General features: G+C 30.9%; 1 protein-coding gene across 2 annotated transcripts; it reads left to right on the plus strand.

Moving 5' to 3' along the window:
- The first annotated feature begins 1,152 nt into the window (after positions 1-1,152).
- On the plus strand, positions 1,153-5,778 carry LOC100572683 (ring canal kelch homolog). Of its 2 annotated transcripts, XM_016802032.2 has the most exons (12): positions 1,166-1,222; positions 1,320-1,494; positions 2,276-2,408; positions 2,464-2,692; positions 2,765-2,940; positions 3,013-3,109; positions 3,230-3,386; positions 3,451-3,542; positions 3,602-3,904; positions 3,993-4,136; positions 4,842-5,094; positions 5,165-5,778. In XM_016802032.2, exons 3-12 carry the CDS (start codon positions 2,302-2,304, stop codon positions 5,350-5,352), a joined length of 1,746 nt encoding a protein of 581 aa, XP_016657521.1. In that variant the 5' UTR covers positions 1,166-1,222; positions 1,320-1,494; positions 2,276-2,301; the 3' UTR covers positions 5,353-5,778. The 2 variants fall into 2 exon arrangements, with proteins under 2 accessions (XP_016657520.1, XP_016657521.1); XM_016802031.1 differs by lacking the exon at positions 1,320-1,494 and having other exon boundaries at positions 1,153-1,222.
- Positions 5,779-11,759: the final 5,981 nt, after the last annotated feature.

The following is an 11,759-nucleotide window of genomic DNA, read 5'->3' on the forward strand; positions in this document are numbered from 1 at the left end:
TTATCAAATGTTATTATATATACTATTATTGTTATTGTTATTATATATTGTAAATTGGACTTTGTCCGTATAAAAAAATAAAAAAATAAAAAAAATATTATATTTCGTTTAAGAAATAAAATTAATGTTCATGACTTATAATATGTCTTGTCACAAATTTAAAACTATTTTTCTGAATCAAAAAAAGTATTTTTTTCATTAATAAAAAATACAAATAAAAGTATTCAGAATACGTATTTGAATACTTTAAAAAAAAAAGTACCTATTTAAAATAATATTCAAATAGGTACATTTATTCGAATACTTTACAAGACTGTATAATAATATATATTATTATATACCGGGTGAAACGCAAAATAGATACTCGTTGTTTCGGAAAACACCGAAAATATTTATTATACATAGTTCATATAATTCATGTTTATTTCAAACTACAGAAGTATAGTGGAAATAAAATAGGTTCGATGAGCGTTACACGAAAACGATAACGCTCGAAAATTTTCACTGCCCAAGCGGAAACATCTGAACGCCGTATGAGATGATTTCACATCAAAAACAAAAAGTTGTCAACCGGAGCTCGCATCGGTAGGTAGGTACCTATATAGGTACAATAAAAGTGACAACAAATTGAAGTAAAAAAAGAAAATAATACCTCCATGGAAAATTCAGTCGTCACGAATTTCCTATCTCGACTTACCTCCAAGTTTGACGCCAGTCCGACGTCCGAAAAAATCGTGCTTAGATATAGATCTTTATTATTTCTCAACTGCTGTCATAACTACTTACGAAAACTTTATATTAACTTTCAAACTTTTCATATTGCCTACACATACAATCAGTGACACAGTAATTATACAGGGATTTGGGTGTCGTATCGGTATCCCCCTCATGACATAATTTTTGAAACCGGTGAACCGTAATTTTGTACTAATTTAATTACATAATATAAATATCAATATTTTATAGAAAGAATAAATAAAAACCCAACGGATTGACAGCGTAAATATAAACAAATAACAGAGAAATAAATAAAATGGTCCACACCGATATGCAACGACTTGAAACGTTCCATGTAACTTTTTATTCTGTAACCGTTTGATTGTGCTGACGTGGATGTTGCTTAGATATCAATATTTTCGTCAATTATCTTATCAAAAAGAATAAAATAATATAGCCCGTCTTAGTTTTTAGCGTCATACTGTGGTGAAAGTTCTTTTTAAAGGTATGTATTTATTATTTTATTACGTTATATTATATTAATCGGAAGAAAAAAATACATATCCTGAGCAGTTATTACTCATATAAAACTTTGCGTTTAGGTATTTTTATTAAATATTTAACTTGAAATGTATACGTGGGACAATACGTGACTGGGCACAATGAGACACATTTTCCTTGTCTCATACTCTTTAAGAGCCGTTCATAATGGGTGATTAAATATCGGTTAAGACTAACCGGCAGAATTCCATCGGTAATACTAAAGAAACTTTGTTGGTTAGTATTATCAGACATTGTAAGAACGGGCCTTAATGTATTACATCTAATGTGTTAAATTTTATTAGAATAGGGAATAGTTATTAATACATATTTAATTAATGTTCTTTTAGGGCTAGGGTTAAGAAACGAGTAAGAAAAACTAAATTTGGTAGTTTAAGTGCCAAATAATTGAAGACAGTTAATTTAGTGATAAATGAAAAGTATTCCATTAGATGCTGCTAAATTTAATAACCTTAAGTTTTAAACTGTACAAAGATTATTGCAATTATTAAGTATGATTAATATCTCAGTGTGAAACACGCCGTATGTCATTTTGATTGAGATATATCTCGTAGAATAATTAGTGTCTAAATGTAACAACCTCTTCACGTCACATTCTTAAAAAACAAACTACATCACTTCTTTTTTGAGGAACTCAATGTCTCAATACTATCCTGAGTGTAACAATATTACATATACTATTCAAATTAATTTTGATACTATTACAGGTCTTAAGTTAACTACTTTAAAGGTATAACATATTACTAGGTATTTACCAACCTACTTAGAATTCAACAATATTTTACTAAAAAATATATTGTACAAACCATCTCAAAAAAATATGATGTTAGTAACAACATACAAAAATAATTCCACAATATTATAGAATCATTCCATTTTTGATTCAATTTTTTCAATTCAATTTTTCGATTTTAATTTAATGTTTGCTTTTCGAAAAATATTTTCTCCTGATTTCAATTTAAAAATTAAAGTGTTAATTTTATTATTTTTTTCATAGACGATTGACTTAATATACAATTCACAATGCAAAATACTAATCAAAGACCAGAATCTAGAAATTGTAATCCATCCAAAATTTATAAAAAATCATGTTTCCTTGATATGTATAAAGGATTCCAGACGTTACTGATGTAAGTGGTAGATGATTTCAACTACTAGAAAAATATTAATAAAGTTTTTTTGTAGAGGTGACTCTTTTTGTGATGTAAAATTGAAAACGGATGATCAAAAAATAATAACTGCACATAAAGTGGTTTTATCAGCAGCTAGTCCGTATTTCCGTGCAATTTTCACAAATCGTGCAGAAAGAAATCATGATCTTGTGGCTATAAGAAATGTAGATTATACCGCTTTACAGCTTTTAATACATTTTATTTATTCGGGTAAAATCGTGGTTACTAATGAAAACGTCCAGGTAATATTAGATAAAGTTTGATTTAACTAAAGAAAACTAAATTATTTTAATTGTATATTGTTTATTCTCAAGGACTTGTTAACAGCTGTAAATATCCTACAGTTATACGAAGTAAAAGAGGCATGTTGTGATTTCTTACAGTCTCAACTTTTCCCCACAAATTGTATTGGTATTAACGCTATAGCTGATTTACATAGCTGTACAAAATTGAGAAAAATATCAGAATTATATATTCTTCAACACTTTTCGTACGAAATATAATTTATTATTAAGATTGTATAAGGTCATTTTATTTATTATTGTAATATTTTGATTCTTAGAGAAGTTATTGGTGGTAACGAATTCCTATCCTCATCATCCGAACAAGTAATAAATTTGATATCCAGTGACAAACTTATAGTTCCATCTGAAGAAAAAGTAGGCAAACTCAAATTGATTATTTTTATATTTTATTATTGAAGAAAGCAAAATTTAGTAACCTTCTAATATGTTATATTAAGTGGTCTAATTAATTTATAAGTATATTTATTGTTTTAGGTTTTTGAAAGTGTAATTACCTGGGTAAAATATGATTTGGATTCAAGACAATGTATTTTACCCCAATTAATGGAACATGTACGTTTAGCATTAACATCAAATGATTACATAAAAAAAAAAGTAGCTAAGGATCCCCTTATAAAGAAGTGTCTTGAATGTAGGTTTCCTCTTTAAATATGCTTTCATTGTGAATTAATTTATATTTATTTATAACATTCAAGGTAAACGTTACGTATTTGAGGCATTAAAAACACTCAAAGGAGAAGAGCTTATCCCACAAAGCATTGGGAATAAGCCCAGAAATGAAGATAAAGTATGATTCTGTATAATTTACACATCTTTCCAATATATTTAATAATTTAATTATAACAGGTTATATTAGTTGTTGGTGGAATTGAGTTTGGATTAAGTAAAACTTTAGAATATTTCGATCCAATGACAGAGCAGTGGCATTGTGGACCAGAATTGATTACCAAACACCGAAGACATAGTCTAGTCGTAATTCAAGATAATTTGGTATTTGATGTGGGTGGTTATGAAGTTGGTTTATCACCTTATCGGTGTGTTCATATGCTAGATATAACTGAAAATCCACCTCGTTGGCAACTAAGTGACGACATGTTAATTGAACGACAATTTTTAGGTGTTGGTGTAATAAATGATAATATCTATGCCGTAAGTAATGTTGAATTATAATTTATTAGTTTATTTGTTATTTCTGTTAATATTAGCGCGTACCAATAAATTATGCATTTAATTGAAGGTAGGTGGATCAAATGATAGAAATGGAGATTTAAAAAGTGCCGAAGTTTTTGACTTCAATACTAAAAAATGGCGAATGATATCCAGCATGAATACTTTGAGATCTTCATTTACGGTTGGAGTCCTGAATGATCTTTTATATGTGGTAAACTTTTTTTATGATTTTAATTTTGTATTATATTTGTTTAAATAATAATTGGAATTGGAATGATTAAATTCTCCCGAGAAAGAATTGTGTAATATATTTACAATTTTACAAAATAAAACATTTAGATAAATTTTAAATTTTAAAATTTAATAATTTCACCAGGAACTGATTCAATTTTATTGATCGTCTAACCTACCTACATAATGGAAGTACAAAAACTCAAATACATTTTTGTTACAGATTTATACTTAACGTAATACAAAAAATATTATTATTCTCTTGTTTAATAAGACCTTACTTATTAGTTTTTAATATTGTTAATATAATACACATAAAACAAAATTTAACTTAATTAAATGTTTATTTTTAACATTAAATATAGCTTAATTATTTTAGTTTAATTAAGTTTTTTTACTACTGAACTTTAATTAATTTTAGTCTAGTCATGAATGATCTTTTATATTTGCGCTAAACAAATTTTTTTTTTTTGAGATTTTAATTTTGTATAATATTTGTTAAATATATAATATTTTTAATTTCTTAACATTTCCCTACCTGTGTAATATTGAAATTAATAATTAATAATAGATAGGTACATTTTTGTAATTAAAAATAAAAATGCAATAATATTTTATTCCGGGATTTCTTTTTAGCATGAGATATTTTTAATCCACAATAATTGGTATTATTTAAATTTTGTAGGTAGGAGGTTTTGATCAATCATTACAGGCTTTAGACACTGTTGAGTGTTATAATCCCAGTACTGATATGTGGACACCAGTCGCAAACATGCGTGAACGCCGCAGTTGTGCCGGTGTAGGAGTTTTAAATGGTGAACTGTATGTTGTAAGCGGTCGTAATGGATCAAACCTTTTGAGTAGTGTTGAAAAATACAGACCAAGTACAGGAGTTTGGACAACTATTGCAGACATACTTTTACCTCGAAAATTTGCTGGTAACTTATTGTAGAATAAATTAAACTTTATTTTTATATATTTTGAATTTAATTTAATGTCTCATTATAGATGTAGTCGCATTAAATGGTTTATTGTATGTCGTCGGTGGAATGAACAATTCTTCTGTTTTGAATTCTGTAGAATGTTACAACCCAAACACCAATACCTGGGCCACGGTCACTGCAAAAATGAATATGGATCGCTGTTCAGCTGGAGTAGTAGTCATTAATAGGCCAAAACATTTTACAATTTGTTAGCATTCATGATTTTTTTTTTTTTTTTGGTACAATATACCAATGTTTTAATATTTTGCATTATAGTATCTTACATTATGTATTGCATATACAATACGTGCATTTTTTTAATTTTACAACTTTCATGTTTAATTTCTATAGCTAAGGTTTGGACATTTAAATTAAGGTTTCTCATAAGTAGTTAATAATGCAACAAAAAAAAAAAAATATAAAATATATACCTAAGCCTAATTTTCTTCATAGATATTTTTACTTCAAATTTGAATCTAATTAGAGAGTTATTTAAATGGAGAATAACGATTTTTGTTAGCTTGTTTTAATTTAAAAGTCTATTATAGTTTAATCACACTATGGCATATCTTTGGCAATAATTATTCTAAGTATCAGTATAACCAACAATAAAATAAATAACTTTTATAGAAAAAAGATTATATTTATTTTGGCTATTTTTTTATAGGTAGTAATACGCTCTACCTGCAACATTGTGACTGCAATAATATGTACACAACTGTTTTCCTATTCTATACAAAAATATTTTGTCTAATCGAGATTTGAGAATCTGACGGAAACAACTTTAAAATTTATTTTTAAGATGTCCATTAGGACGTGGTGAATGAAAATATTATAAATTTGTAAATTTTAATATAAGCGCATGTAGTGTATGTGTTTATTATCGTAACTTGCGTTTAGGTTTTTTTATTTAAAGTAAAATAAAAAACCATATTTTAAGGATTTATTTTTTATAGCATATTAGAATCTATCCATCTATGATTTATTTAGCTATCTCATATTTTAAAGTTTTAAGGACCTTCCACTCAATAGTTATACATAGAGCTGAGTAGTGATCCGCAAAATGTTGCAACAAATTGCATTATTTATTATTTCTTCAGTTTTTACGCCTTTGAGTAAATTAGTTTTAAATTTCTTATTCCTAATTAAAATATATTATTTGAAATATTTCTATCTATAAAAATCATATTTTGAACAAGTATTTAATTATGTAGCTATAAGTAGATGGGCAGCAAGTTTAATGGTTTTTAAATTTTAAATTTATTTAATTTATGCTAAGAATATTCAACAGGCCGCATTGAACTTCGTTTTTCAATATTTTTATTTCAAACTTAATAATATGTCTTCAACAATAATACAATTTTAAGTATTTTTTTACAAATTATATTATATTATTAGATAATTATTTGAAATAAAAAATCAGAGTCCAAACAGCCAGTAGGAAGTCTTCTCCTTTCAGATAAAAAAAAATGTTGTATGGGAGTTACGTAATATTATATTCTTGTAATAATGAAACTCGAAGTAAATAATAAAATTAATGAACAAAAAAATAATAACGATTAGCATAATAATTAATAATTATCGATATTAAAAGTTGAAAACATTGAATACTGTCGATGTTTACACTGTTTAGGTTCTTATGGTAGTCGTCGACACGACCATCACGGGTCTCAAAATTCTCGAAATTACAATTTTTACCAGGTTACCCAAAATTAAAATAAAACTCTAACTAAGTACACACATTTTTATGACAATAATTTTTAGATATTTCGTTTATTGAATATAATTAAATGCGTTTGTGCAGATGAAATCGTAGATTACAATGAACATAATTCAGCAGTTAAGTCTATACGGTTACGACAAAATATGTAAATACAAAACACGAATATCATAATAACAGTATTTCGGATACGCGTCGGCGCTTTATATCAAAAGAGACGCGAGGAAAATCGTCGTTTGCGCGTCGTTACATTTCAGTGGCGGAAGAATCAAGGTAATATTATTTTGACGACGTAACCATAAATTACATTATTATTTATTAATGATAAAATAATGCATACGTTAAACAATCAGCCATATCCCCCTCCCCCATGACAAAATCATTTGACCGCCACTGAATGGTTTTTTATAGGTACATCAAAGATTCAAATCCTAGAATACTGAGGAAGACATATTCAAAAACAGATACCTAGATATTATAAACCGACATAATATTACATATCAATACGTTTTTCTATAGTGCAAACATAATAATTGGTCTTTACGCATTAATATATTATACTATTTGTGTAGGTAATCGATCCACGCTTTACTATATATAATTGTTACCCGAGGCAGAAGCGTTTCTCCTGGAGACATGGCCTCTTCACTGTGACCTCGTAGCTGTGAAATGTTACATTCCATATTATAATATGACATTTTGGCAAACGGATTAAATATTTTGTGGTTATTACAATTATCTATTATGATTTTTTTATGTAGGTAATACACATTACCATTTGTATGGTTTGTTCGGATAATTACAATTTTATGTTTTATATATTTTTTGTCACGTTTGCACCGAAACTTTGGTTCTCGATAGCGATTGAAGGTTTGGAAACCGTCCTTTTTCCGTATAGCGGGCTGGAAAAGTGGAAATCCCAAAAAGTGCTGCGCGCACATATCACTCGCGTATACCCTGCACAAGCAGACACTGAAATTTATACCACGGTCGTCGGTCCTTACAAAACATCTTATAGGTAATCATATTATAACCTCCACGCCTGACGCTTAAAATAAATAAAACCAAATCGTTTCTTTCGTGAAATATTGTTGTCGTATATTTATAGTCTAGTTGTTGCACAGATCCCTGCATTACCTTTGCCGTGATCGATAAATGGAAAGGCGTGACAAAAATTAGTATGTGTGGCTCGTGTGGGAAGGAAATTTCAGTCTTGGGCGAAATGCTGCCCGCGAATAGCTCACTTCACGCCCTTGCCACACAATATACTATTTTGGCATATTTACTTGCTTAACTAGGTATTATCATGGATTAACAAGGACGGTTATTATCATAAAAATTATGATTTTTTTTTTTTGAATAATAATAGTATATAGAGTGATCCTTTTTCGGAGTGTTGAGGTACGGGGTCACCCAGTGAAATGTTTATCCGCTACTCCGCTCATTAAAACTTTAAATACTTATAACTCATAAACTACTCGCGGAACAAATCTATTTTACCAACCCCCTCACGATTTTCAAATTTTTTTTTTTCAAAAGACTTGGTTTTTTATGCTTAAAACGATGGTGTAATTTTTTTTCCCGGAAACTATTATTTTAGAAGTTATGGCCTTCCAAAGTTTGCGATTTGACGTTTATGCGCATGCGCGCAACACTACTATAATGCCACGCGGAGGACTATTTTTGTTATTTTTTTGTACTTACGTATTCTAACCTGTTTAAAACGATGGTACAATAATAATTTATCCCCCGACTTGCTGTGCAACACCTCCCCAAGTGGGTCACAGGGTTGAGAAAATTGCATTTTTGTTACACCGAGCCACCAATTTGAAAAAACATCGTACAGTGATGCGGTGCTAGCGGCACTCGTCGCTACGCTCCTCGGCGCCGTCGCTCCGCTCCGCAAATCGAAAATATCCACCGACTTGCTGTGCAACACCTCCCCAAGTGGGTCACAGGGTTGAGAAAATTGCATTTTTGTTGCACCGAGCCACCAATTTGAAAAAACATCGTACAGTGATGCGGTGCTAGCGGCACTGTGTGTGTGTGTGTGTTTGTGGTATATACCAAAACATATATAGGAACTTACCTGTTTTTTAAATGTTATGATTTTTTTTTTTATATATATAAATGTATAATTGTATTAATCTATCAGAAAACATCTAAAAAATAATTTGAATTTCACTTGGATCGAAAATTATTTCGGCCATTTATGATTTACTGTGGTGCATTATATAAAGTCAACAACGTTGCGAATACGTTCAGAGATATATAAATATATCTAATATTTATAAATACGAACAAGACGTTCAGTCGACCGAAGTGTTGCATAGTGCATGTGAAGAAAATTGCTATTTCATTTCTATAAAAATTGGTGTAATAACTCAAAAAAGGGGAGGGATGTTGTATAAGATAATAACATAAATATAAATAAGACGCCTGTCAATAGTTATATTAGAATTACCTGATTTAAGCCATTACCTTCCTCCTGATCGTCGGAGGGCTCTCGAGGGCGTGATTCGAGAATATGATCAAATACACCGTACAGTAAGGTTGTAAGCAAATGATTTTACTGCGTGATACCAGCGATCAACACAAATTATTGTACCAAAAGCCTTACCTGACTCGCAGCTGTCCATGGGCTATGCTGTATCAGTTTTAGGAGACACGAAATAATATTTAAAATTAAACAACTCGAAATAACGAACACGCACTGATTATTGCTCAACACAAGGAGTCCAGTTGCCGCTCGTAGAATTCGGTGTAGAAAAGTTGTGGTTTAGATGCTGTTTGCCATCTGGTGCTCATGCACTACTGAGAGGTACGATATACGGCTATGCTGACCAGAGAGTGTTAGGCGGCTTTTTCAAAGGGTTATCGCGAGCTTCGAAACTAGGTCATCCTTTGGCTGTAGATACCCCCTTTACCCTTCCTTTTGTATAAGAAAGTAACACTCTTTGCTCTTACCATTATAAATGCGTTACGCTTGCTTAAACCGTACTCGTCTATTTTTGTTATTGATAATTTATTGTTTTATAACATGTGACCGATTTCTACGTACGACAGTCTGGCCGTTATTTATTACTTGAAAGCATTTTTTGTGCAATGATCTGTGAGCATATCATTACATTAGTTTTATATTTTTTATTTCTAAGTTTCAATATCATACAGTTAATATTCTACTCTATTATATACCTATTCTACTTGTGCAATCGATCGTAAATTTATAAAATATTTTATTTTGTTTCATAATTTCTTATTCAATCTGTTTCAAATAAAAAAGAACAATTGTTTAGACGACGACGTCGTCACACACTGTAATCACGGTTTGATAGGGCTTCCGAGTTCCGATAGTCGCCGTAACACATACTCTCTCTCGCAACTTTTCTGTACCGCGTATTGTGTGCCGCGAACAACGGACGCGACCAAGTCCGCGATCAAAATACTACCGCGATCGAATACCGAATGTACCGAATACCGACCTAATAGTAGATCCATTTTTTTGACCGTGGCACCAAGTACCAGAATTTTGTGTAGTGCGTTACCGACACCGTCACCCCGTGGAACACTTCACCGTCTTGTTCAACAACCCCGTTCAGCGTCCAAAACTAGCAGTCGCCATCACGGTTTATATACAATTATTTATACATATTTTATATTTTCCTATGTTTGTTTTATCTTATTATTTTAGTATTAATTTTGTGTTAGATATTTATTATAATTTCCACTTGCTGGCCAGCACTATTTTTGTGCCCCCATACCATTTACGTAACTGATTTGTTAATAGTAGTCCGTCGATTCATATCACGGCAAACTTAAGTACCGGTTGTTATTTTATTTCGTTAAAACCTATAGAGAACATTTATACAGTCCACTTATACCAAACAAGCAAACAACAATAATTGATAGTAATAAATAAAAAGTGGAGTAGCGGACAAACATTTCACTGGGTGACCCCTTACCTCATAAATCCGAAAAAGTATCACCCTATATACTATTATTATTAAAAAAAAAATCATAATTTTTATGATAATAACCGTCCTTGGTAATCCATAATAATACCTAGTTAAGCAAGCAAATATGCCAAAATAGTATATTGTGTGGTAAGGGCGTGAAGTGAGCTATTCGCGGGCTGCATTTCGCCCAAGACTGAAATTTCCTTCACACACGAGCCACACATACTAATTTTTGTCACGCCTTTCCATTTATCGATTACGGCAAAGGTAATGCAGGGATCTGTGCAACAACTAGACTATAAATATACGACAACAATATTTCACGAAAGAAACGATTTGGTTTTATTTATTTTAAGCGTCAGGCGTGGAGGTTATAATATGATTACCTATAAGATGTTTTGTAAGGACCGACGACCGTGGTATAAATTTCAGTGTCTGCTTGTGCAGGGTATACGCGAGTGATATGTGCGCGCAGCACTTTTTGGGATTTCCACTTTTCCAGCCCGCTATACGGAAAAAGGACGGTTTCCAAACCTTCAATCGCTATCGAGAACCAAAGTTTCGGTGCAAACGTGACAAAAAATATATAAAACATAAAATTGTAATTATCCGAACAAACCATACAAATGGTAATGTGTATTACCTACATAAAAAAATCATAATAGACCTAGTTTCCTTCCACAAACTTCCGTCATGTAACTACTTTCACTGGCACCGTCTAACAAAGCTCGAAACTCTTGGTAATCACCATTAACATCTTGAACAAGAATAGCTACGGTCGACAAAAGCACACGGCAGCGGTCAGGTCTCTCATTAGCAGCTGAAAGCATAGTCGTGTTTGCGGTCACCGGTTGCTCTTCACTCTCCGTGGTTGTTAAATGTAACAACGAATGGTGGCGTCCACCACATTCTGAACACACCCTAGTATTACTACATTGAGCAAT

This window comes from Acyrthosiphon pisum, chromosome X (assembly GCF_005508785.2).
Source record: "Acyrthosiphon pisum isolate AL4f chromosome X, pea_aphid_22Mar2018_4r6ur, whole genome shotgun sequence".
In the NCBI taxonomy this organism is placed as follows: domain Eukaryota; kingdom Metazoa; phylum Arthropoda; class Insecta; order Hemiptera; family Aphididae; genus Acyrthosiphon; species Acyrthosiphon pisum.

What these genes read in the sequence shown, in the direction of transcription:
- LOC100572683 (XM_016802031.1), top strand. Translation starts at nt 2,302, where the DNA reads ATGCAAAATACTAATCAAAGACCAGAATCTAGAAATTGTAATCCATCC. An exon ending in AGCCCAGAAATGAAGATAAA is followed by an intron (nt 3,543 to 3,601) that starts GTATGATTCTGT and finishes TAATTATAACAG; the next exon opens with GTTATATTAGTTGTTGGTGG. An exon ending in TGAATGATCTTTTATATGTG is followed by an intron (nt 4,137 to 4,841) that starts GTAAACTTTTTT and finishes TAAATTTTGTAG; the next exon opens with GTAGGAGGTTTTGATCAATC.